This window comes from Anopheles bellator, chromosome 2, assembly GCF_943735745.2.
Source record: "Anopheles bellator chromosome 2, idAnoBellAS_SP24_06.2, whole genome shotgun sequence".
NCBI lineage: Eukaryota > Metazoa > Arthropoda > Insecta > Diptera > Culicidae > Anopheles > Anopheles bellator.
Window position 1 is genome coordinate 73,839,912 of NC_071286.1, and position 26,810 is coordinate 73,866,721.

At 51.1% G+C, this 26,810-nt stretch overlaps 3 protein-coding genes across 3 annotated transcripts in view; 1 reads left to right on the top strand and 2 right to left on the bottom strand.

Annotated features, from left to right (window-relative positions):
* Positions 1 to 77: 77 nt before the first annotated feature.
* On the bottom strand, positions 78 to 1,103 carry LOC131211047 (uncharacterized). Its single transcript, XM_058204388.1, has 4 exons — positions 1,019 to 1,103; positions 798 to 953; positions 474 to 731; positions 78 to 409 (listed from the first exon to the last, which is right to left on the bottom strand). Exons 1-4 carry the CDS (start codon positions 1,091 to 1,093, stop codon positions 353 to 355), a joined length of 546 nt encoding a protein of 181 aa, XP_058060371.1. The 5' UTR covers positions 1,094 to 1,103; the 3' UTR covers positions 78 to 352.
* A 608-nt stretch (positions 1,104 to 1,711) lies between these two features.
* LOC131210366 (uncharacterized) lies at positions 1,712 to 2,953 on the bottom strand. Its single transcript, XM_058203602.1, has 4 exons — positions 2,568 to 2,953; positions 2,179 to 2,481; positions 1,982 to 2,092; positions 1,712 to 1,911 (listed from the first exon to the last, which is right to left on the bottom strand). The coding sequence occupies exons 1-4, from the start codon at positions 2,658 to 2,660 to the stop codon at positions 1,870 to 1,872; spliced, it is 549 nt and encodes a 182-aa protein (XP_058059585.1). The 5' UTR covers positions 2,661 to 2,953; the 3' UTR covers positions 1,712 to 1,869.
* Positions 2,954 to 7,443: 4,490 nt separating this feature from the next.
* The window catches only part of LOC131208033 (laminin subunit alpha-1), a 72,003-nt gene continuing 52,636 nt past the window's right edge, over positions 7,444 to 26,810 (top strand). The window contains exons 1-3 of the mRNA XM_058200675.1: positions 7,444 to 7,753; positions 21,396 to 21,585; positions 21,685 to 21,850. Of these exons, the coding sequence (XP_058056658.1) occupies positions 7,444 to 7,753; positions 21,396 to 21,585; positions 21,685 to 21,850 (666 nt within the window). The remainder of the gene's footprint in view (positions 7,754 to 21,395; positions 21,586 to 21,684; positions 21,851 to 26,810) is intronic.

Genomic DNA, 26,810 nt, shown 5'->3' on the forward strand with positions numbered 1-26,810 from the left:
AAATTATTTATTCATGAATATCTATTTTGTCCTCTTCAAAGCAAATCCCCATCAGATATACTTGGGCTAGCGTTTTGTTCTATCCTTGAAGCACTTCAATAATCATTTCATGTGATATTGTTCTGCTGCTCCATCGATGCCGCCTTCGGTCCGATGCGAAATTCGCGACACTTTTCGAACAGGGCTCGTATGCTGTGAGAATATGGATGTGACAGTTCGGGAGTTTGCTCCTTGCGATAGGCAATCAGCAGTTATTGATCAGTTATTGCATCGCGTATTTATTTACTACAGCCCATTACGGGAATGGAAATCCTTACGGGCTTTTGGAGAATTGTGGTTGAGCCCGTCAGCACTAACCCACGATGTTTGCGGCCGTTATTTCCAGGTCAAATTTGAAGCAGCTTTCACCCTGTGCAGAGATTAGAAAGCGAAATCGTGTGATGTTTTCAAACTTTTATCAGTGAATCACGCACCTTGTCATGCGTGATCAGCACATCCACTATGGACCGGCCCTGTGCGACCAGGAGATGATTTTTGTACTTTTCCAGGTTGTACGTTTGGCTTTCGTCCGTTTTGACCTCCGTCGCCTGTACGGGGCAGCGGTCCGGAACACCGAACATGGTGATTATTTCCTGCACATCCTTGTTGTTGGCCGCGTCCCTCAGGCTGGCGCAAATATTGACCGATTCCTTCAGCACGGGCAATCCATTTTTAGTGATCGTCACTTGCATCTACGCAAAAACCATTTGGCACACACTCATTAGGGTACACTCAAAATTCCGGTAGTGGTGCTTTACCATCGCTTGCTTGAAACCGGTCGTCCGGGCTGTGGATTTGGACTTCACGGAACAGTCGTCCATTAGCGTGATCGTAGATTTCGGATCGATCGTGATGATTTGGCCATCACCACCGCAGTTCTCGATGCTATGAAGAATTAATTTGTAGCCACCGTTCTGATGAACCACGAATCGATTATTAATAGTGCCGATCGATATTTGAACACTGGCGAAACACTTACGCAAGCGTGGGTACGCCTGGTGTGGCACAGTGACAAAATAAACAGTAACACAGCGACACCCTTCCAATAGGACATATTGATAACACAATCGTTCTATTGCTTTCTCGGACAGGTACGGGCGCAACAACTTTATTTATACCGATAGATTCGCCCGCTGATGTCGTTCACGCTTCCTGCATAATTAATGGAGTCACTTATCAGATTTTGCTTAATGCGAATAACTGGTGCTGGGTGGTACAGTAGAGGGAACTTTTGGGGTGGAAAATGCCAGTTCAATGAACGGAAAACGAGTTCTTTTGCTATTGATACAAACGAGTGCATGCAAATATGCGAAGAGATTATGGCGGCACTTTTCACGCAAAAAGTGTTGATTCGATTCGCTTTGATCAATTATCATTGTGGAGTGTAATACAAACTGCAGGATTGATTACACGTGCACTTAGAGACATTTTTTTGAACAAAAGTCGATCGAGGACGGATAATTGAACCACTGATACCTTCAAACAAGGATGCACGATCCAAGGGGATTAAGGACCATTATTTGCTCCGATGCTTTAATATTTTTCATTTCGCGACATTATTCTCTGTGATATGTTTGAAAAATGAATAACACAGATATAGTATCTGTTGGATAGAAAATATTTGGCGTATCGGTGGTAATAGAACCCAAAAAAGTGAAAATGCAATGCAGTAACATGGTGTTTATTGAAAATGTTTCGACTAATGGCGGGCTCAGCAGGATAATTTGTGTTGATGGCGAATAGGATTCCGAACCGCGCAGCGTTAATTTTATTCCTATCCCTTCACAACCGGTAACTGGCACAACGGACGGGGCGCACGACTTTGTAGGATCACTTTGTAATATCGAAACGAATCTTGAAGCAACTCTTACCCTGCAAGAAGCATCGGAAAGGGAGGAGGTAATTAGGTAGTCAAACTGGATAGCAATCGATCGCTGGATACCGAATCGTGCTGCACGGCAACATCCACCGCGATTGATCCTCGGGCCAGCGGAAGGTACTGCTGGAAGCGCTTGATGTTCACGGCCTGGCTGGGCTCGACGCATATTTGTCCCTACGATTGGGGCAAGGAGCAAAAATGGAACGGTTCAACGGAGCGAGCGACACTTCCGGCGGACAGGGCTCCGGCTCTCTACGTACCGCTTCGACGGGACACTGTTCCGGTACGCCGAGCGTTCGGAGGAAGCCGGCGATGCTTTCGGTGCGCTTGCGGTGCGAAGCCTGATTGCACAGATCGATCGAGCCCTGCATCATCTGCACTCCGTCCTTGGTGAGCGTGTACTTGGCGTTGGCCGTCTGGAAGTCCTTAAAGCGCACACATCCCCGCGACTTGACGTCACAGTCCTTCGTCAGGACGACGGTGAAATTGTCGTCCGCCGTTATGACCGCGTCCGGGCCGGCACAGTTTTCGATTTTCTTGATCCGCACCTTGTACCCACCGTTCTGTGGACCGGAAATGGGACACGAGAGACGGGTTTGGCGAAAGGTGTACCATGGAGCGGTTGTTGGGGAAATTCGGGAAAACCTACACAAGCGAACGCGACCCCCAGCACACCGGTGAGGACCAACAGAACAATGAATCGTAAATCATTCGTCCGACGGCTGGCACTGTAGGCACCCATTTTCTGCACACTAGTCTCCGGACGACGGAAGTTCCCACAAAAAACGGCTATCGGAACAATGGAAAACAACTATCTGTCGTCTACGGGCTTATCGACCGATCGACACGCCAGTGCGCGATCTCCGCGTGACACCTGAACACGCTACTAATTGCCGAGAAGGTACCGAGAGAGGCTGTGGCGTTTGTGGTTCTTTCGCCAACAGCGAGAGTAGCGAACCGAATCTCGGGCACACCGGTCGGGTTGCCTTATTTATGTGTAGCAGCTATTGGCGAGCGATCACACCATCCGCCGGACGTCACCAAAGATCGAGCACTGAGGTTAGAGCGCTTCCGATACCGAGTGTGCGGTGCTAACACTCCCACTCCGGGCCGGTTCCAACCACAATTCGATAGCACTGTGCCCAGGGCACCCCCCCGCCGTGTGTACCCTCTCTAACAGCCATAGGCGCCATTAGTCGGGCTCGCGGGGAAGACCGATTGACTAATGCGCTATCGAGATGCGCGGTGTCTGCGCCGGTGCGATGCCGGACCTATCAACGGCGGGCAAATCAAAAGTGATGCAGAATGGCCAATTAAACTTGAATTATTTACCATTCGGAGTTTCTAATCCCCCACGAGGCGTTTTTTTTTTCGTGCGGTTTTTGGTCACCGCGCTAGGGTTTGGAAACTTTGGACCCGGAACGTAACTCAAAACATGTGGAGTCACCTTTGTTGGGTGGCGTGCAAAAAAAAACCGCCGTCGTGGTCCATAAACTAAGACTGGTAGTTTACACTCGGTGGCGCTGGGCATGTGAACGGGTAATGGTTGTGACTAGGCTGTTCTGGGAAGCTGACGGTTGCGATCGGAATATGAATATTGCAGTTTTGCGTCCCTCGCCTGATGCGTGGTGGCATCTATAATCGATTCCATCATCCCTTCGTAGGAAGAGCGCCGGCCGATAGTAAATATTCCACTCATTTTAATAGCCCCCATCCGTGCTGCGCGGCAAAGCTACTAATTCTACCGGTTGATCGATCTACCAAACACACCCCGGTTCCGACTGACTGGCTCGCTCCGGTGTGTCGCGTTTCGTGCTCAGCTGATAAATATGGCGGAATTAATGCGATACGCGAGGAACAACAGTTCCAGTGTTGCACCTGTCGGTTCGCAGTAAAGTGCATCACGGTCAGCAAGGGTCGATCGCTAATCATTGTGACGCCACAGGATACATCCTGTTCCTACTGGTTATTCGAGGGGACACGTGTAAACGTGACGGCAATGAACGCAACCTGGGGTACTTCCCCGGCCTGATGATGCATCGGGAGGCGACAAACGATGATCGACGGTAAACCTGGCAGTGCAGCTTACTCACAATGTGCCGGTGGGAAAACGTTCTATCTATCTATTGTTTCCCGTATTTTTAAATTGGCCTTCCCTTTGAAAAATAGCAATGAAATGTTTCATTAGGCGGTCCGTGAAAAGTTTCATGCGCGCAACGTCTGTCCCGCTCTACTATCCGGCTATCCCTTTCCCGTCGTTTCCCGTCAGATATAAAAAAATCAGGGACCGGGAACGCTCGGTCGAAAAACCGGAGAGAATAGAGAAACACAGAGAGAAAAGAGACCGAGAAGGCAAAAAACAGAGACTAGGAACGCAAAGGTTTCCAAATCTTCAGGCGGTCAGAAAGTCCCGAGACTAATTTCAGTTGGCGGAAAACAAAATTAAAATTCGAACAAGAAGGAGCAATATAAAATTTGAAAACTTCTCGTAGCTCGCTACAATAAACAAATAAACAATAATAACGTTCAAGCGGAAAATTAGAGTGGTGCATTAGTTAACATTTCCAACGTTTGCCGGGAACGGACATTTTGTGTATAGGTAATTTCCCGTCGAATTCACGTGTTTGTTGCTGTGAAAGTGATCTTTTCCGGGCCGTGACCACTGGATTCTGCGACTACGAAGATGTTCATTCGCAACCGGATAGCAAGGATTTAAAGCTGCTCGTAGCTTCAAAAGGTGTTTGTTTCGCTCCAATAATAATAATCCAATCCAATAATAATAACGACCAAGCTGAACACTAGAGTAATTTCCCGTCGAATTTTACGTGTTCTCAGTTAAAGTATTCGGACGTGTTTTCCGGTTCCGGTGACGAAAAGTTGAATTTAAAAAATTCGGACCACTTCACGGTGAAGTGTTTCTTCCTCGGCGTATTATTTGCGTGCTGTTAGTTGCTAATATTTTCCACGCATTGTTCAATTGTACCCGTTTCGGGGTTTCGATCGTAGAGCAGAAAAAGGAAATGTGTTGTGTGATCGGAACCGTCTTAAGTTCCCGTGTTTAAGCAGTGCAATCAGCCCGTTTCGTCTTTCGTCCTTCGGATCTTGTGCGGATCTTGGCCAAAGTTGCGCCAAGTGGCTCAGTTTTGGGTGTGATGCTGTGAACCACGGATTCGAATAACGGATCGGGTACGCAGTGACAGCTGACGGCGACGGCGACCGTGCAGACGACGGAAGTGTGTGGCCAACCCATTAGAGGGAGGTGCGTGCGGTGCCGGCCGGCTGGAGCTTAAAATAGCAAACTGAAGCAGAACCGCCGCGAACTGCAGCACATGCGAATCGGGCAACAACAGCAGCAGCAGCAGCACGGGACGTGATCGTGAAGATCGTGTACGCGGGGATTAATATTGCACAAAACGAAGACGAAAACTCCTTCGACAAAGCGGACGGATTACGCGTACTTTGACCTCCATCGGTCGGGAGGTCGGTCGGGCGGGCGTCAGATATCCTGTGGCCCGTGGGAAAGCGTTGAGCCGCGGGAAAGCCTCAAAAGTGATGCATCACGCGCGTTGCACCTTACACAGGTAATTGTTGTGTCCGGCGCCGATCGAGTGTGATCGAAGCGATCGCGCAAACGTGTTGCCGGATCGGTTGCGAAAGTGGAGTTGGCCCCCACGGTTTGTCCCGTGAATTCGTGCAGTTTGGGTGTGAGAATTTGCGGCCCTTTTTTGATCGTCGTCGGTCGTCGAAAGAAAATCCGAAAAAGAAACAACCACCGGCTGAGAGGCGCTTCGATGCGTGTGTCGTTTGTCTTCTGAAGAGGATCGCTGAAGCCGCCGATGCTGCAAGTGCAACGTCACACTGGTGCATCCGTGAAGTGCCGAGGCATCCGGCAGGCTGCCGGGGCGGGGCGAAGAAAGTAATTATAGACGCCCTTATCAATGGCGGTGCCATTTTTCATCGCGTCTTCTGGCTGAGAAACGGTCTCGGTCAGTTTTGGGCGGTTTTTTTCCCCGCTCGCCGGTCGCAAGGCGCACATGGCGAACGCCGGCAACGGAGCAGCAACGTCGGCATTCCATTCTCGGGCGGCCAGAATAAAGAGTGGTAAGTGTGTGCTCTTGTATTGCTTGCTGCCACTGGTGGTGGCTCCACGAAAAATGGGTGGCACAACAATTGGCGGCATTTTATTGGCCACTCGTGGCCCGGCTCATCATAATCGATCGAATTATGCGCGCGTACGCCAAGATCGCTCGGGAAGTCGCGGCGTGGAATTTTTCGCCTCCTTTTCGTCATTCGTCGATGTCTTCATTAGGTCCCAGTTATCTGACTTCTGGGTCCTGCGCATACCGAGGCCAAAGTTTTATTGCAACCTTTGCTACCCCGGAGCGTTTCGGGTTTCTTGACACTTTGGCGCAATAAACGGGCCAGATGTGCTCAATGCTGAATCACCGTTAGCGTAATGAGTAAGGCGTTGGGAAAAAGTCTCAAACCATGGACCATGGTGTTGCAATATCGTCCCTGGGAGGACGGCCTGTTGGAAGATCGTTTCTCCGTTTGTCCCGCATTCGGTCCAAACGTGCTAATTTAATTATGTTGTTTTATTTTTAAATTTGCTTTCGTCGTTGGGATTTGAATAATACCCTCCGGAAGATGCCGCCGAAAGCGCCCGAAACACGAGGCTATTCCCATGTTGACGGATCGTTTGGCCCTTTAGAAAGCACCGCTTTGCGATTCTTTGCGGGCCAGCCAGACACGGACGATCATCATATGTTCCGTTCCGGTTGATTGAATAATTTCCATTCGATCGGAATTTTTAGCATCGCGACGCGAGCAAGTTTTAACCAGAAAACTGGAATCGCTGGGTGCTGGCCGTGAATTATGATAGCGATAGCGAGTTCCGGCGGCGCTGGAACCGGTTTGTTAATTCCGCGTGGCCGGCTGATTTTCGGACGGCCCAGCTTTCGAGGTCGTCCGTTACCGGCAATGGTGGTGGTGCTGGCGCGAACAACGTGCCAGTCGACCGCGTGGTCGCCCGGAGATGATCGATTCGATCGGTAGCGATTCGGGGTTTTACGATCGGTTGTCGTAAAACGATCGCCAACCGGGGGGGATGATTTTCCTCTAGTTCTGGAGCTCACTCAAGGAGCTAGGAAAGAATGAGAAAAAGGAGTAACCCAGAACTAGGCCTTAATCACGCAGTGCCACGTTTAATCGCGTTTCGGAAAGTTCATTAACATGCTCGCAATCTATCCTCCCTTTACAGACTTTTGCGCGCCGCGCAACCAACCGCATCGGAGGCTGAGTCGGATGCACCGGGCCGGTTGCCGATGGTTAGAAGTTAGTGTGCTGCACGCTGATAAGATGTGAGTAAGCAGCAGTTGGTCGGTCAGCGGTGGTGGTGAGCATAGGGAAGAAGCAAAGTGTCGTGTGTCTGCGCTGGGCAGTGATTTGTGCGAATTATGATGCTGATGGCCGCTCAAGAAGGGCGCGAAACGGAAGTGCAAAACCGAGCGATACGCGGCCCGAGAATGTGTCGCCCGCGGCGGCAACCGTTGTGGCGCAGTGTGCTGACCCTGGTGGTCTGCGGTGGAGTGTTGTTGGGCACGGTAGAGGCCAGCTGGGGTCGGTGGGATGATGTTGGCGTAGAGGAGATGCGCTCGTTGCGCGAAAGTCGTGGCGTCGAGGATGACGAGGACCATCGCAGTCACCAGGCCCAGATCGGTGACGATACGGGCGATCCGTTGCAAGTGCTTCCGGCCAGGAATCGACCCGCGCGCCTGCGGGCGGCCCAGGTGCGAAGGGGACCCCATCGGCAACGGCACTCCGGCGGCAGGCAAGGTAAGACGCGCGACCTTAAGTTGGGAGATGATTTAGGAACACCTCACCGGTTCGATCGTGATGCTTTAATTTGTGGCCGTTAATTATGGGCCTCGGACGTGTTAATGAAGTTAAGAGAGAGAGAGAGAGATTCTATGCGGAGAGCTTATGGCCCAATGGGTCTTTTCGCTACGTTCTTGACCGCTCCCCCGGAGGGGGGTTCTATGTTTGCATTTTAAACAAATAAATTTTGTGGCACCGGACGGTGGTTTTATTTTTCAAATCAGACGCCTAAACCGTTGTCTTACATAAACCGTGCTGGGCATGAACATAACTTTTCCCGTTCCCCGTTGCCATCCCTTTCTCAGCGTCTCGCGGGGAAGTGGGGAATTCTCATGAAAAGCCCAAACCGAACCCTAACATTCCTTAAACAATCGTCGTTTTAATTGCTTCCTTTACCGCCGCCGCCGGGCGCATTGTTGCCGTGGCGCACTGGAAGAGATTGAATTTTCAGGCTCTTCACGTGCCGGGCCTTTCGGGCCTTTTCGGTTCCCTGCTTCGGTGCGTAACGCGAAGGACACATGCCGGGCGGGCCTCACCTGGGCTCGGGGCTGTGTGATGGAGGGACTCATAAATCTGCCACCCGCATACGGCAAAGGAACGAACCCGGCCTCGGCCGTGCAGCTGTTTGTACGATTGTTTTGGGTTTGGCCTCTCCAAAGGATTCGCACCGGACTGAAGGCGTTCCAATGAAATAATCCACCAAATGGCGGTTCAAAATCAGAATCAAAAATCATATACGACCAAGCTCGGCAAAACACATCCTGGGGCTGGCGGCCACGTCCGGCAAAACGGCCAGTCCCGCAGGACCACCGTCAGGATTATTAGCTCGGATATCCCCTGCTTACGCAGCCGCCGCCGCTAAGTAGCCGCTCATCGCACGTCGGCCAGGTAAATTTGACGACTGACCCGGGGTTCGACCCGGGCTCGGAACGTTTTCAAAAAGTGCCCAAAATTACACGGTGCACTCTGTGTGCAGTGTGGATAGCGGGCGATGATAGCCGCCACAATCTGCAAGCTACGATCTCCGCTGGATGATGCCGTGACCGAAGCTACGCCAATGGCGGCTACTTCATTCGGAGAGGTTGGTTGTTGGGTCGGTGTTTTGATAGGCGCTCGTAACGCTCCGCTTCGAACGAACGAAAGTGCTTCCCAAAAAGTTAATTCTTTCCCGAAAACAGTCGAAGGAATGGTGTGCGAAGGAGTGCGCAGAAGGAAAGCAACCTTTTCCTTCTCCTCTCAAACATAAATTGGTGCTACCCGGGCGGTCAAGAATCTTTCCACCCCTGCCGTGACGGTCGACGGGGACCGCTCCGGCTCCGGCCGTCACGTGGTGATCCTTCGCGGGAAGTCGGACGGAAGAGCGGTACCATTTTAACAGATTTAATAGGCAACCACTTACCGCCACCACGGCGGCCGGCACGGCGGATCTTAGAATGGCCGGTCGTGGCAGGAGCGGGAAGCTAATGTGCACATATTTTGTAACAAATATCCAATAATTATAAAGAAAAGCGAACCGCGAAGAGTGGCAGTTCGCAGGACGATCGGTCCTGCCCCGGCCGGCCGGCCGGCCGGCTGCTGTTGCTGGCGATGATGATGATGTGTTGTTTTTAATGAAAAATCGATCGCTAATTGATATTTGACCAGAGCCAGCGGTTCGGAAATCACTTCTGGTTCTGGCGACCCGAGAACCACCCCTTTACACCGTTTCTGCCAGCTTCATGTGCAGCAACCGTAATGGCCGGGTTGTCGAGTGATCGATCGATCGACCGGCAGCAGTTACCCCGATCAGCCTCGGGAGGGGTGCCTTTTTGGTACGAATTTATGTCAGAATAATCGTGTTTGAAAGTTGTTGGCCAAATCGAGTGTAATAAATTGACAGAGTAAAAATGATTGAAAAAAAAATGCAATAAATTTCAATTCATATCCTCAAAGAGTTAGGAAAACAATACTTTTCCTACACTCTTTTGTCTGATTACCGGGTGGCAAAGGACTGGAAAAGTTTGGTCCTTAAATGTGAGGCGAATAAATCCGCGGGGCCCCATAATTAAAGATCAACAATGAATGATTTATGGCCACCCGCCAGCCCGTCGTGGCCACTCGGCTCACTTACTAATTGATTATGAAACGTGCGCTGCATCCGCTGCTTCTCAGTTTTTCGAATTTTATCATTTTGCCTCCCGAAATTCCTCGAACCGTCCAGGTCCCGGAAGAGTAGCGGTCAAAATTATGCACGATCTTACCAAGTCGTTGACTTTCTTCGCGGCCTTCAGCAAGCATCATCTTCAAACGCTGCGCTTTGCTGCAAAACAGCCTCTGTAAACATTGGTTTAATTAATTTTGCGTCAACCGTTTGCGTCCGGGTCGGCGCAAACCAGCCTAAGCGGATCGCAAGGGTCTTCGTGCCGGGTGCCCGAGGAGATACGGTCGATAAAAAATTACTGCACCTTGACGGCACCTGTGGCAGAGGTGCACCTGCAAGTGCACGTTAATGGTAAATTTATTAAAATTCAATCATCAGGTCGCCGTTTGGGCGCCGAAAAGCGGCCCGTCTTCTGGGTGGCCCCGTCTCGTTGAAATGGGTCCGGGCCTTCCGGGCACGGGTCGGTTGAATTCATCAGCCGGCCGTTGCGTGCACTTTTCGAATAAAGTCTTTAAGGTGAGTTCGGTTGTGGCCACAAAACGCTCGGAACCGCTAACTAAAATACATTTTTCATCGATCGTTAGTAAAAGCTCTAATCCAATTTCATACCAATCTCGCGACGCGTTTTAGGGAGCTAATCAGCCGATCCAAGTCCAAGAGAGAAAAACAACGTCAACCGGTTTCCGGAGCCACGGGCGGAGTAGAAAATACACCCTTTTCGATCGGCTGCGCGTTCCGTACCGGGCTTTCATGTCGTACCAACTACCCTTAAGGGACGGGCCTTTCGGGATCGAATCCGATTAAGATAACTAATGGCCCGGGGCCGAGAATTACAATAAAAGCGTCATTATTTTCACATCCAAAACATGAAAACGGGCCGCCATCCAGCGTCCTCCGGCGAGCCGGCTCTTTCTCAATGCCGCCCGCCGGCAGCCGGCTTCGCGATCGTCAAATGCCGGTGATCGGTGGAAATTGAATCCCTCGTGGCCGCGATTTCTACGATCACTTCGGGTGGGAGTGGGAAAAAAACGAGAACATTATGCTGCGCTCTCTAGCCTAATCGGATCGGATGCAGCGACGAGCGTGATTTGTTTGTCGACACCTCGGTGCGGCTTTCCGTGGGAGTTTCAAGTGCGGCTGAGTGACCCGGTCGATGGGCAGGAATTGTCGTTTAAAAGCGCCCTTAAGATAAGCGTTTACGAGCGAATGGGCTGAAAATGTGGTGCTGGATCCCTTTTCCGTAACTCAGCGGTCGTAAACCGAACGCATGTTTGATGCTTCAACGCCTGGAAAGAAACATAAACCCGGCCCAAAGTTTGGCGGTGGCTTCTGGCCCGTTATTCCAACCGTCAGCACCGTGTCTTCCTGATCGACGTTTGTGGTCCCGTCAGCCGCCGACTAATTGCCTTCCGTTTCTCTTTTGCTTGCGGTTTTGCGGCATGGTGCATCGCAAGGATTCGGACTGCAGCACCGGGCAACTTTTGGGGCAAGACAAAGAAACGACTGGAGGTTTCCTTCGCCCCCCCTCACAATGTGCCCGAGAGAACGAAAGGAGCGACGCATTATACACTCCAAAGTCAGCCAAACAATGCGTTTCGCCGATGCATACCGTTCCTTCGAGGGGTAGATTTTATGCTGCCACCAAGATGTTGCGGTTGCTACGAATGCGTAGAGCCCGCTGCGCCGTTACTTCAACGCGATCGTTTTTGTGCCGGTGGCTTCGGTTGGTGTTTACCCATAAATTCTGCCGCCAGACAGTAACGAACATTTCAACAACATTCAATCCATTCGCCTCGGTATGTATGTTGCCAAATAAAGGATTCTTTCCCATTCAATATCCGAAGCTCTGAAGATCGCCCTCAAAACACCGATCGTTTTATAGATTAACCAACAAGATTACAAATTTATTATTTAATCGCCTTCAGATCCATAGAAAATCTACATTTTTCAACACACATGTACTCATTATCATCAACTGTTATTTCCAGTCAGCCAGCCAGCCAGCCAGCCAGCCAGCTGGCCAGGCGCTTCGATGGAGTCGGAGTCGTTGCAACAAGTTTGTGCAATTTGTACGCCAGAGCCACATCTTTTTTCCATGTTCAGCCTGTCCGCTGAGCGAGTCCTGAGCGCTGTATCGCGGCGCACCAATCTGCGATTCCACTGATCGATGGGTTGCATACTTTTGCATAAGGTGCAAATCACGGGTGCGATCGCGACTGCTCATCATCTCAGCCCAGCCTCATCATCTCTTCCCCCCCCCACAAAGCTGTCGGCCAGTAGCGGTAATCATAGCTTTCAGCGGATCCTTCAGCGTCGCTCTCAGCTGAAGTGGCACTGGAAAACAGCTGTGCCGCGATCTGGTGGGCTGCACGTGGTGGTGGTCCCAGGCGCCACTTGGCTGAGATGCCATTTTAAGTGCCGGTCTGCTGCTGGGCCGGGGAAGCGCGACGCTTGTTTGCAGCTCGTTGCATACGTTGCGTTTGCCTTTTGCGCCCACTTGCGGCCGGTTGGTCGGTCGGAGTGATGAATAATTCATAGGTTCATAGGCCCGCCGTGTGGTTCCCGCAGCCCTTCCCGCGCGTAATTCGTAGTGATGAGTATCCTTTTTTTACGCTTCTTCAGATCGGTAATCTTTGGCCGGTAAGGAATGGGTATGGTCACTTTGCATCGGAGTCGGTGCGTACGAGAGGCGCGAAGAACTCGACCGGGGCGTTTGGTTCGTGGAAAACTTGTTGAAGACGAAGAGTGTTCGAAGAGTTTTTCCTTCCACGAAGCAGCTCCGGTGTGGCGCTACGCACTTTCCTGTGAGGGAACCGGCACGCATAATAAGCCGTGGATTATGCTCGGGCGGAGCATTCCAGTGTTCTGGAAAATGTCTCTAAAATGTTTTTGTGAACCGAGAGGGACTCTAGGACAGTGTGTCAGGGGCAAAGAAATGAGGATCGATCCACCCAGTGGTGCCATTAACGATAGATCACACGATGCGATGCGATCGACTCCAGCAGCAGATGAGTGGTTCAGTCCTGCTGAGCTGATCGGACATCCGTGGACATCTGGACCGGGCACCGACTTTGAGCCCAGTGCTCAATCATCCATCCCCTCGAGTTGGCGGGAGTTCATCATCGCCACCCACCGACAAACTGGTTCCGCCGCACAGAAAGTAACACTTTGCTGGAAACCCAACCGAGGCGAATGGAGTCTCACCACGCACCATCCGGGGACCCAACCGGGGGAGGGGAACTAACGGCAACTGCCCAGGATTGATACACCGTGGCGTGTAGACCCAGACCCAGACCGTCCCAGGAGAATGATGGTCACATAAACAAATCAACGTGCGCGCCCAACAATCGGCCGGGGCCAAAGGTTCGTACACGAGCATCGGTTTCGGGGCGGCATTTAGTAGAAGACCCGCCTGCGCTTTTGGTCGCTCGGTGCTGCTGCATTGCGGGAGTTTATCTTCCGCTGTTTTGTGATAAACATAATCCGTACGACGGCGGCATTAACGGGAGTGAAGTCTTGGAACGGATCATCTTGGAACGGATCATCTGGAAGTGTGTTACAAAAAGTTACTCTAATGTTCCAAGCCGTTTAGAGCTTCGTCGTCGCAGATGCAGATTGAAACGTTTGCCGGCATTCAGCCAGAACCCAACCTCACTTTGGGTGGCTCGCATGACGGCGGGGGGGACACTAATTATGCTCTCGAGCGTAATAGCGCCCGCCAGGGACAGGAAGGTGTGGCCAGCAATCACCGTCACGTCATGTCATGGCCACCAAATATGGTCCAGCGTGTGCAGCAGGACACGGCACCGCGGAGCCAGGTTGATAATCTTTCTGCACGCTCCCCAAAAGCACTGCAGCAATGTAGCGATGTACTCACGCTAAAACGTCCGAACCGGGGCAACAGCGAAGTCGAAGTAAATTGCTTGCAGATTGTTTGCTCCGAATTTGGTGGCGAACGTGCGGTTGGATTATTTTAGAGCACCGTGCACCGATCGGACGAAGCGGACTCCCGATGCACGGCACTGGGAGGCAGCAGCCATCTCATATGCAAACGAGGTACGTGCGGAGAGGTCTGCACCGTAATTTAGATGGCGCCTTCCCGATGCTGCGCGTGTGTGCATTGCCTTTCTTGGCGCTCTTCGGCTGGGAGTTTTCCTTTGGGGTGTTTCCCTTTTTTTTTTGGTGCGCCCGTTACGAGTAATTCGTGTCGGGTTTGGTCGGGCACGCAATCGTTCGGATTGCCTTACGATCAATCGGCCGGTTGGTGTTCCTGTGCGAAAGGTTCCTTATTGCTTCAACACCTCTGTGGATTCGAGCGATCGCCTCAGAGGGTAAGTTTGTTTTCGGTGTATTTTCGGTTCTTTCGCGAAACTTTGTGAGGTTTGGCTGCGGTTCTCCTATCGTCAAGAAACGGTAGAACTTGTTTTGTTTAGTGGTTAGTTATTGAAAATGGCACTTCATAAGTTGGGAGTAATAGAAATACAGGGTGATCCAATATCCTTTATTGGATTCATCTTGTATTTCTCTTGTAGTTCTATTTGGCTATAAAACAAAAACCGCTTAATAGTTTTCGATGGTTGAACATTTAATCAAAAGTTTTATTCACTACATTTATGTATAAAATACAATTATGGTTTCAAAGGTTTGAAAAGCACATTTCATTTAAGCATTTCATTTTTAATTCGCTCCGGCTGCCATATGAATGAGTGAAGAAGGAGCCGCCAGGACTGTTATTTTTGGGGATCGGTGAAAGATAAACGTTACGCAGAACCCACCAGCAATCATTCGCGGGCTCAAGACCTAAATTCAAATTGCTATAGCCGAGATAGGACCAGATACAATCGAAAATGTACTCAACAATAAGTCGATCGAATGGGCTACTGCCAAGCTAAGCGTGATAAACATTTGGCCAAAATTGTTTTTTATAAAAAAAATGTAATGAATGAACTTTTCGCATAAATGCTCAACCATCCAAAAATATTAAGTCGTCTTTTGTTTTATAATCAAATGAAAAAGAGAACCTTTATTGGATCACCCTGTCACTAATCATTGCTATGAAATAAATCATCTAGCAAACCTTGATTTTTGAGTCAAACCCCATTTCTAAGCTGACTAGATCGTCCTTAGCAAGGCGTCAGCGATTGAAATACGGAATAACGTCAAACGAAGAGCTCATAGCTTAGCAGTAAGTGACACGGAGCATACGTTGGACACTGGAACATAAGTCACTGGTAAACGGTTTCGTACTGCGGCCAACGAAAAGAACCCATTTGTCAACTAAGGCGTGTAATTTAACACTTTCTAGGCACGGCTTAGCTACGGCGTTGCGCAATTAGTTGTCCTCCGTAACACTTTCCCGGGCACGGAGTCCACGCCATTTCCATGGCGGATATGAAAAATGCATTCCCAAGATCCGAAGGGGTGCTTCTGTCGCTCTGGCGCTTAACTACCCGGACGCGTCTCGTGATCAAGCGGTGACCAACCTCATTGGCAACTCACAGTAAGTTCAAATTAATCACTACCAAGAAGACGGGGCTACGGGGAGAGTGTTAACTGATGGCCACTGACCAGCTCCGCAGCCTGCTGTGCCCGGCCGGGATAATTGACACATTCTCACAAATGGGTGCATTCTTGAGATGTTTCTCGGTCCCTTTCGCCCCTCTCGGTAATGAAGGCGTTTTTATCGATATGGCCGCACGCACTTGCATCGCACTGCATCAATCGACACTGCGTCAAGCCGCACACTGTCACTGTCAAGTGACTTTCCTCCCGGGCGGCCCCCAGTTCAAGTTCATATTTGTCTACGGCATCCGCGCCGTGAGCCGTCTGCAAGTCTCCGTTGGCAGTCGGCAGTTGGCCACTGCCACTTTCTCGCCACGCGAGTTGTTTATGTCTCCCACGAGTGCGTTGATGGAACGTGGCCACAGTCCCGTCCCGTGCCCATGGGGCCATGCCGAAGGTGCGGAGGTGTTTGAAGTTAATTTCCCGTTCATCATCCGCAGACGAGACCGGCGACGACCGACGATGACGACGACGACGACGATAGACTGCAGCTGCGGTTCGGCGTCTGGGCGGGCGCTCGGGTTGCATTATGTTGCAGGATTTATTTTAATTTTCCCGCTCTCGACAGTCGGAGCGACAGAGAGCGCGCGCGCGCGAGAGAGAGAGAGCGCGGAATCTTGCCTCTTCCGGCCATTCTGGCGCATTGAGGGTGTTGACTTTTCCTTCAGGCGGGACCCGTCTTCTGTCGTCAACGCTCGGTCGGGACTCGTCGTCAGGACACAGGAAGTAATGTCTCGTAGTCCGCCGAGACTGCGTCCAAATGGCTGCAACGACTGCAGTGGGTGATCAGTGCCAGATCAGTGCCACAGTGATCTGTTTATGTTACGCAGTCTTAGGATTTGATAAAGGTGCGAGCTGAGGACCTTATTTACTTTAATATTAAATCGACGACAAACTATAAGAAATGATCGCTAGCAGATGCATTGCAAGTTTGTGTTTCCACAATCTAGGGCTACCATTTCATTGATCTATCGATACGGTTGACGCGAGATCGGCTCACTTCCTCGACGTTCGCCTCCGTCCCTCGGAAGGAATTGGTTACGCTCGGTGCGTTCGGTTGGTCCATTTTTTGCATCGGGGGGGGGCAATTAATTGGTCGTGGTTGGTAGTGTGCACGCCAATTGGCGGATTCCCAAAAATAGCATCGAAACCGCTGCCCTTTGAGGCAAACGGTGTGCAGTGCGCGGTCTAATGCCCGAGCGCTTGGTGAATGAACCAGGAGACGCAGAGCCCGAAGACGCGCACATTAGTCACCGGTGCGTAAGAAAAGATTTATCTTTGCTCCGCCCGCTCGGCCCGGCGTTTCTTATGCCCATAAGTAGATCATTAATTTACTCGCCATCGCCATCGTCGGCCGCTTGCAAGAGAATGGTCGACGTTCGTCGCGGTCCTCGCGGGGTCATAGATTTCTTTTAACTGTCTCCTGCTCGGAGTGGATCCGTGAGCATGGGTGCGGTTGTCAACAAGACACACGCCGCACGTGGTCCCATTCATAAAAAGGGTAAAGAGCATGGCGAGGATGGCTTTGAGGATGCGTTGGCCGTGGAAGTGGCATTTCTGGAGCAATGGAGCGAAACGGTTGGGTGCTGCTATTGTTTGGAACGTTAGCTCAGCCCTTACTCAGCTTCATTCTAATTTGTAAAAATGGCACATCTTGTTAGCTGATGAGTCTATCGAAGGTGTTCAGCAGATGAGTCCCGTTCGGTTCGGAACGCTGTCAGAACCATTCGCGAACAGGAGGGAAGAACATGAAACGCATGTTGAACATAATGGGGACAAACAGCGCGAGCAAATAGTTCGTGTACATGCATTTTCTCTCGCCCGAACGAGATGTTTATAGGCGGTCCGGGCAGCCCATTCAGACGTCGTGCAAAAATGCAAATCAATTACGAATCCCGACCGCAGTGGAATAGTAAACATGAAAGTTCAATTAAAATTTATGTCCTGGTATGCGGCCGGGCACGGGCATCCTCTAAACTGTGCATCAACCGGTGCTCCGTGCGATCTTCACCGGCGGTTCTGGCCAACATTCTTATGATGAGGTTTGGTGAGGATCGCCCGACCCGATGCTGGTGTTTGTTTATTTACGCTCAAAAACAGGGCGCACACCAGATACAGAGAGAGAGCGAGTGCACACAGTACATAGTCCCTGGTGCAGGCAGCCGGCAACTTGCCGATGTATCGGGATGTATGCCACATTTGCGTACAAACATCGTTTATTGTTGGTAAAATTAAACTCCTTCCCGTTGGGCCTTGGAACGTGGCCGGGCTCTCGGTCGGTCGGTACTCTCAGAACTCGGACCGCAATTGGAAGAGCTCGATCGTTATTGGCCATGTCGAGAACCGTGTAATAACGCCCGGAATGTGGGCTTCGATCGGGTGCAGCGTTTGCCGTATAAATGAGTCGATTTCGTTACCACTCCAGGACCTCCGATTTTGGGGCCTCGAACTAACTCGAAACGATCGAAAGAAACTCGTAATGATTTACGCACCGCAAAGTGACTGCGAAAGAAACACAATAAATTCCGCCAAAGTGGCCGGTTGTGGCCGAGGCCAAGTGTTTTCGGAGGCGCAATTTATAAACTCGCCTCGGTCGGTTGCGCTGGGGAACGTAATTATTTACCATTTCTTTCTGTGGGTTCGGGGCCGGCCACAACGATCGCGATTGTTATTCGATCGTTTGGTTCCTGCGCCCCGGTGCATCACAGGTGCATCGGTAAGGGGAATTGTATTCTTAGCACACGGCAGCCGCAGGAAGGTTTGGCCACGGGCCATTGTATCTGTTACCGAGCAGTGAGTTTATAAGTTAATTTGGCATAAAATACGATCATAAATCGATAGCCCGTTTTTACGAGCGGATCGTGCCGCGGCAGGCGCAATTGCAGTTCGTTCCAGGGTGGCTTGTGGTGCTTTCCATTCCAGCATATGGTGTTTTCGGAACATTGATTAGACTGTAACATTTTTGACAAATAATCAATGCTCACGTGCAGCACATAATCTCGATGCTGCTAAAGAGCTTGCGGTGAGGTGTTTTGCTTCATTGGGTGAAAATTTGGGCTTAATCAGTATGCAAATAAGCTCAAACGATCGTTTAAACAAATCACCCGAGAAAGTCGCTGGTGGCGAAGGGGCAAAAAACGTCCTTAAACGTGCTAATTGAATAAATGACAGCGGAAAGCACGTACGACGTCGCGATTGACTTGTCCCGATACTGCCAGGAATTGACCGGCAGCGGCACGCAACTTGTTCCGAGCCGCTTCCGAGCAGCTAATGGTTGGCTAGAAAGGGGCATTTAAGACGAATGCTTTCAATAAATCATTTCCACTGTGGTTGGCCGGCCAGCCGGGCTTTTCTCGATATCTTAATTTCGAATCGGCCAACGAGGGGTCTCCGAGGACCCCCGGGAGCCTGTGGAGAAATTGTGGAAAACCCAACAAAAACCAACGCCGTAGACGCTTCTAATGCAGAAAGTCATTAATTTGGCCCATCGTGTCTTGGCTGGCGCACATATGCACACACTCGTCTGATTCATAGATGCCGCGTGAGAAAGCGGTTCCAGGCCGGACGGGGGTCCCGGGGCTGTGATGCTGTGCGATAGAGGAAAAAATAAATACGGCTCACAATGAAGACGTGTATTTAAACAGCGAGCCGCATCGAGCGCGGGCTGAGAGGTCGGTCGGGGGGTTTCGATCGTGGCCCGATCGCCCGAACACTAAATCAACATTAAATGCCCATAATGCCGGCGTGTCGCCGTCGAGAGCTTCCAAACCTCGCCTCAGGTGTGCGCCCCGCGGCAACGGAACGGCGCTTGCGCCGCTGTCTTTAATTATGAAATATTGCCTAATTGATAAAACTGTAAGAGAGTTCTTCCGCCGCCCGAATGCAAATGGGCCCCGGACTCTGGGCTGGGCTGTATCACGGCTCGCGGGGCTGAAAATCTCGGAACACGCAGGACCTCGCAGTGTGGTAGAGCCGTTCGGCCGAAGGAGGAAGAAGTTACACCGAAAAGGACAAGTAATAAACATTCAGCCCTAAAGGGCCTGTGCCGGGCGAATATTTTATCTGGCGCGCAACAAGTGGCCGCACCAGTGCCGGCCCACATATGGTACATCGGTGCATCGTTGCGCGGAGGATTTTCCCCTTTTTTGGACAGCTGAAGACAGCGAACCGTTTTGGAGTCGCCGCCGTCGCCGCCGTCGCCTCCGGGGTCCGATGGGCGATGGGCGACATGATTTGCATGTTGCAAGATGCTATCGGAAGCACACCATATGGGACGCGGACGACGCTAATACGAGGCTGTAATAATAAGGCGGCTAATGCGCCTAGCCCTGTGGAGGGCCGGTGCCAAAATTGGCAACGATTTCGTTTTGATTTATTGTTTCGTTTTGGACCGACTTTGACCGATCACAGTGGGCTTATGGTTTCTGGCGAATCTAGTTAGCAACGCAAAACTGGATGTAACCTGATGGTAACGGGGCAGTGCGATGAGAGAGTTCCGAAATCAAAGCTCAGCAACTCGATCGCTGCATGATGGGCATTTCAAAGTTATGTCAGATAACCGTCGCTACAGAACCTAGAAGTCTTGTAAACATTGATTTACATTTATCATTTATGATCTCAGAAAATCAATGAACTCTACGATCTAAAGATCGAAAGAAACTCGCGAGAAGTCTCTTCAAGAACAAAAATCGCCAAACAACCGCCGAGCGGTCTTGGCCTGCAACAGAGACAATGTTAATCTTTTGTTGCTTTCTGTAACAATGTGGTTTTTAGGGGCAAGGTTCTTGATCCCGCCCCAATTAGTGATAGTTTTGTACAAAAAAAGGAGATTGTGCCGTCGTAGTGTCAGCTGAAGTCTGGGAATTGCTTTTAGAACTCTTTCATTAGCCAAGAACGAGTACCATAAATGCAGCATTAGTGAGACGACACATCATAAACATGTTTTGAAGCCTTCCTGGCTGGAGATTGTCTCTTCACGCTGGCGACAGCAGTAACGTGTTAATTTACCAGCTCGAATGCCGTGCAGCCATTCTGTGTGGAGCTTAACACCTAATTTTCTGTACCCGACAAGGGCACCACATCGTAGCTCGGGTCGCTACTCGTCCACGAGGGACCCTTCCGGGAGATCCGACGGAGTCGTTGCAGTGGAAAAATTTAGTACGTGTCACCGTGTTTTGGTACGGGCCATAAAACTGAAGAATGTGATCACTGCATCGATCTTATTTATCACCGACCGGAGGGGCTCATAATATTCGGCCCCATCGATGGAGCGGGTCCCCCAAGTACACCGAACCGCGAAACTGTATGCTGGAAAATTATTATGTCGTTGTCGTGTCCCAACGGCCGGCCGGCATCATGATTGTGCCGACAAACGGAAGGGCGCTTTCTTCGGGCGTTCGAGCCAAAGATGGGTAAATTTATGCACCGTGAGAAACTAAAGTGCCGGGACCCACGGTCGTGGGTCTTCTGGCCGCAAGAGTTCACCTCACGAACGGGGTGACATTTCCGTCAAAACACACCGACGATGTTTGCTTCTCCGAAGGGGCTGCGAAGGTCGTGTTTATGTTCCCGGGGCGAGAGTAGATTTAGTCTGATTTCCGGCTGCATTTTTAATGGCCACTCGGCTGACAAATGTAATCACTGGTCGTAGGAGGTTGGAGGTTGATGTATTTTTGGAACGATTATTGCGTTAAACTACTTTTGGGTGTCCTCGGCGCTAGACGGCTCGGACTTTGTCGTTGTCGTTTTTCTTTCTATCCCATCTTTTCGGACCGCTCCAGAGCTCGTCGGCCCGCCTCAGCCTAGCTCTCGCGGTCTTAATTATGTTCTCAAACACTGACCGTTGGCGCGCCATTTTTGATCATTTTGTTTCGGGGTGTTTTGTTGTCTGTCTTGCAGAACTAAGAATGCTGTCCGGGCTGACGGTCTCATCGGCGACGGCGGACTACGAGCAGCAGCTACCGAAGGCGTCCGGTTTGTGGCCATCATTTTTTAATGTAGCCCTGAGGGCGACAATCTCCGTGAATGCGACCTGCGGTCAGGCCGGCCGCGAGGAGTACTGCCGTATCACCACGGAGAGCACGGGACGGTAGGTTTTCACATAGCGGCAGAGCGAGAGCTGCCTCGTCCTGATGGCGGTGTTTGTGAAACTAATTTTTAAACATTTTATTCCCGGGTTTCTCTGCAGGTCCCGCGGTTCGCAGTGTGGTATCTGCGACGCGAACAATCCGGATCCGGAGAAGCGACACCCGATCACGAACATTGTCGACGGGACGAACAGCTGGTGGCAGAGCCCGACGCTGCAGAAAGGCGCTAAAAATGATCGCGTGACGATCAATCTCGATCTCGGCCAGGTAAGCGGGAGGGCACGGAGCGTGGAAGTGTTTCGCGAAGCCGTGGCCCCAAAAGATCGGTCACTTTGATGTGTGCCGGATGCCGGGTCGCCGTGCTTTCGATGGGGCTATTTAACCTTTCACACCCAACACTGCCCGAGAGTGCTCGAACCAAACCGGCGTGTTGCGGTCCCCGCGGAGCCTTTAAGATGCTGCGGCGTGTGAGGATCACTCTTCCAGAATCTAATCTTTGCATCACACTGGGCCATGTGTAAGCGGCCAGGTGGCCACAATTTGAAACTGACAGCAGTCTCGTAGTTTGTAGCCGTTTGCTTTCAAAAATATCCCAGAATGGGATTTTAGACGATTGGGACCCAATCGTCTGTCCTCCATTCGGCGCGCAGCCACAGTGTTCGTTGGGTGATCGCGCTCATCTCGGCATTTGTTTATCGTTCCCGTCGGCCGTCTATCGCAGCTCCGGTGTTAGCGTGAAGTCTGTTTCACCTTCCATCCATCCGCCCAGTCGCCCGAGAAGATGTAGCCCGAAGATTCGGTGGAGCCCTTCGTTTCCTTCCAAGAACTTGTCGCAGACGCCAAGCCGAGCCGGGCGAGGGGCCATTGCGGACGGAGACGAAGAACGGCTACAAAACGAAGCACACGTTCGATGCTGCATAGGGCCTCCGGGTGCATCTGTTTCTAATCTCACATGGGTCGATACGAGCGGTGCACATTTCCACGCCTCAAATCGATCTGTTTATGCCAGCGTCTCAGACAGTGTTGCTTCCAGGGCGCGCCGCCCTTATGCCCGGACTGGCATGTTTGGAGATCTCCGTCATTCGGCACACCGCCCCCCGGGCTACCGGAGAACCATCTCCGCTCCGGTTGCTCCGAAGGTGTCGATTTGATTTGAATACAAATTATGAGGCCGCTCCGGAGGGTGCCGGCATGATCGGGCAGTAAAACCGTCACGCGCGCGGATTAGACTGTCGTCGGTGCGGGGCCAGAAGCTCGCGTCACAAAAATTAATGTCTCCGATGTGTGGCATCTTTTAATTTGGGATTTATAACGGAGCTGCGACCCTATCGTGACACGTGTGATACGTTCGTCATGTAGACGGAATGATGACAGGAATGATTGGGCTGACGAACCGCAGGGCTGAAAGCCGCGGAGAATATATGTTTAAATCGAGTCAATCTTTACTGTTCCCCGTTGGGGGGATTATGTTTCGTGCGGGGTGTGGTGCACCCAATTGGTGGGCGTGCGGTTTGATTTGTTGCTTTCGTTCTGGCCGTCAAATGTTGCCGGAACGGGAATTTTTGGAAGCAGCTTGCAAGCTCCTTAATTCGAATATTAGTCAGGTCCAGCGTTCAGATCTTGCGTGTTGCACGTTCGTGCAGGAGATGATAAGAGTAAATTTATCACCTTTTTTTGGGATGTGTGGGATTAACCAATGACAATCGGAAGGCGTTGGGATATGTGCGCACAGATAATAAACAGGATAAATCAATTATTTCGTATCCCATTCGTTTGCATAATTAAATTAACCTTCACCGTTCTGATTGCAAGTAAGGAAAGCAATTTTAACACGAATTTGTTGGAACTGGCAACTTCATAATGCTCATTGCTTTTCTGCATCGCTTCTACCAAGCGGTATCTCTTTGATCCTTACAACGATCGTTGACGAGGTATTCTCTAATTAAATTAATATCCCTCTTTTGCATTTTTACATCCCCCCAAATCGTACCGATCGTTTCGCGGCTCGGCCACAACGGCATTAGCCCTTCACTCATTATCGGTGTTGCGCTCTTATTTATGAGCGCTGCTCTAGATCGCAGAGCCGGGCTTCGGGAATGCAACCATCAAAGATGGAAGGCCATCGGAAGGCAACTTTAGGAAGGCATCGTTAGGCTGGGTTGAAAAATGGCCACGCAATTAATCTTTGCCAAACTGGGCACCACTTTCGGTTGTGACGTGAATGCACACTGCGGGTAAGCGAAGATTTTTTTTATTTACACTCTTTCGAAGGGATGCACCCCGCCGGGCAGTGCCGCTCTGTCCGAACCCTTGGTCCCTTTTCTGTTCCACCGCACCCAGAACCTACTTGTGGGCCACAATTCAGTGATACCAAATCTGTACTGGGACCATTATCGATAAAACCGAAATTGATCTTCCTTTCCGGGGCGGCAGCAAGTCCTACGGTATCTTTATTTATGCGATCCGTACGATCGGGTCAGACGTTATCTCATTAGTCATGAAAGGGATGCAATGGAATGGAGCGAGCGATGCGCTGGAATGCGTTGGACAGGATGAAGAGGTTTTCGGGTTGGAAATCGGGTCTTCTTTCGGAGCCTTTACGTTGTTTACGTAATGTGTTTAGAGTCCGTCTTGAACATGGCGCTGTTACCGGACATCCGACTTTAGAACATGTGATAGAGATTCCGTAAGCCAGGATCATGCTATGAGCGACGCAACATTCCGGTCACTTTGGCCACTCGTTCCTGCTGATGCAATGCTCTTGGTGGCGCTTCAAAATAATGAAATGCAGAGTACATCACAGCTCTCTTGCACACCATCTCCCGCAGGTCGTTTGCCCCACCATTTAAGGGTTTGATTCGAGCTGGCCCCTCGTGGGCATGATCGTGGGCATCATGTCCAAAACCAGATTCCAATAATCCAGCGTACAAACGGGATCAAGTGCGGTCCAACAAAATGGCAGCAAAAACATCGGAACAATATTCATTGTGTCCACCCGTTATCTTGCTGACGGACTGGCCCGATCATCGGAGGCCCGCAAGGAGCCAACCATCATCCTGAGGTCGGTTCCGGGCGTTCTAAGGCCCTCTAGTGGCGGTGGTGGTCAAGAATTCCGTTTTTGGACTCCGGGCAACCCGGGATGGGCATGTAGATCGGATCGATCAACTGGCGATGAAATGGTTGGCCGTTCGCGCCCTCACCCAGCCCAGGGAACCGGGCGGCTGGGAGGCTTCCGACCCACGATGCAATAATTGGAAGTGGACAATGCTATCAACCTGCTTTAGGGTCGCCCTCGGCGATGCTCTGGAAGCCCTGCCGGACTGCCCGGGACACCGGGTTGGTCAGTGTTCCAGTGTGCACTGGCACCGGGAGGATCCCTTTTTATGGTGGCCCCTGCCTTATTTAGCTTGCCGTAGGTCCGGGAAAGGGAAATGGAATGTTTTAATGAGTGCCATTCCCGATCGAGAAGACACTCCGGAGCGTGAGCCCTCTCAGTTCCGTGCCCGGGGTTTTTGTTGTTCGGTAGGCCGCCGAAACGGTAAACGGTAACACCGGCATCACTTGTTGGGCTCCTTAAAATGGGCAACCCATTTCACTGCACGCCACACCATGCTGGTGTCTCACGGCCACTACGCGCTCGCCGCAGAATGTGAAGGGACACCGTTTTGTTACAGTTCTGGAAAAATTCGCACTTTTCGGGCGGTTCGATCGGGTAATTGGATGGCAGTAACGTGACCGGAATCGGCAGCCAACCGCGTGGCGCGTAATAATTTCTTCATCAATCTGGTGTGGCTTTCGCGAAACCTTTCAATCGGCCACGATCGATTCCGGCATGGCTGGCTTGTCAGTCACCGGAACGGTTTCCCCGTGGAAAATCTCCCCAGGTCTACTTATCAAGCCCAAACCATTCGCTTAAAGCTGATCCTCACATCCTCAAGATCAAGGGATGGGATGCCGTTGCATCACTGCCAACGAAGGGTGACGCCGATTTTCCCATTTCTAGGCCCCAGATGTTGGCCCTCGCAAACTAGGCCACGCGGGTTAGGAAACCCGAGCCCAATGGACCCAATGGTCCGGTCACCCATTACTCCCGATCCCCAAGCTGCCGTTTCAGCATCAGTTTCTTTTTTTTTCGTCCAGTTTCCGGTGCCAATTTGCTGTGCTGTGGCCCTTCGCTTTTTTTTGGGTATTTGTATGTCTGACCCGCGAACCGAAGGGCTGTCGGATCGTTAAGTAATGCCGGCGTGCCTGTGCCCTTTTCAAATTTCACCCCACATTTGGGTATCCAGGGTCCGTGCCACCGTGTCCGTGTGATGGCTTGGCCTTTCGACGGCGACTGATTAGCTGCCGCTCAACTCTGCCGGTCTGTCTGGGCCGGCGCCGCGGATTGGCATTGCGTGATATTATAACTATCAGTCGCAATAAATGGAACTATCATGTCAGCGGCAGTGCTCCAGGCACCGACCACGGCCGGAGTGATTGATATGTTGCTCACTTAATCGCAGCCCTGGCTGCGCGCTGGCAGGCAGGACAGGAAGAGAAATCGAACAATGGGCAACGGAAAGCTTTAACCTACATAAACGGTGAGCTCGAACCTTCGACGAGTTTTTGATTGTTTTAAAATACAACAACACGACGAGCGTTTTCCCAACACAAACACAACCCTTGGTTGGTGGCTTTAAAAGGAAGGAAATTCTAAACAAAACCGCCGGCCGTAGAACGGCACCTGGATGTGTGCCGTTCCCTGTGCCACGCAAGATATGCGCAACTTCTAACGGGGTTTGTTTGTCGTGGTGGCTGCTGGAGTGGTTTGTAAACATACTCCATCGGAGTACCAGGCGGCCCCGGTGAGCGGCCTGCCTCCGACTCTGCGGTAGTTCAGTTCACTTGAAACATGATCACCAAACAGGCAGTTCCCCCGGCGATCAAGTTCTTTTGCGGGGAAGAATCTAATCTTGCCGCCTGCCCCGGTGGTGGCCGGACGGTGACGGTGGGTCATAAGAAAACACATTACAAGTGTGAGAACAACAAATGCTGGTAATCATTTGAACACTGCCTTCTGGAGGACTTTCCTTGTGGTGGGTCCCGAAACTTTAGTTATTAGGGCTTTGAATTAATTTATGACGTTTCATGACAGAATGCATTAATCACTAAATATCACAATTTGTTATGAAATATGCAGATATGAACCCTTGGTGGCTCGGGACGCCGGACGTGCTACTGTGTG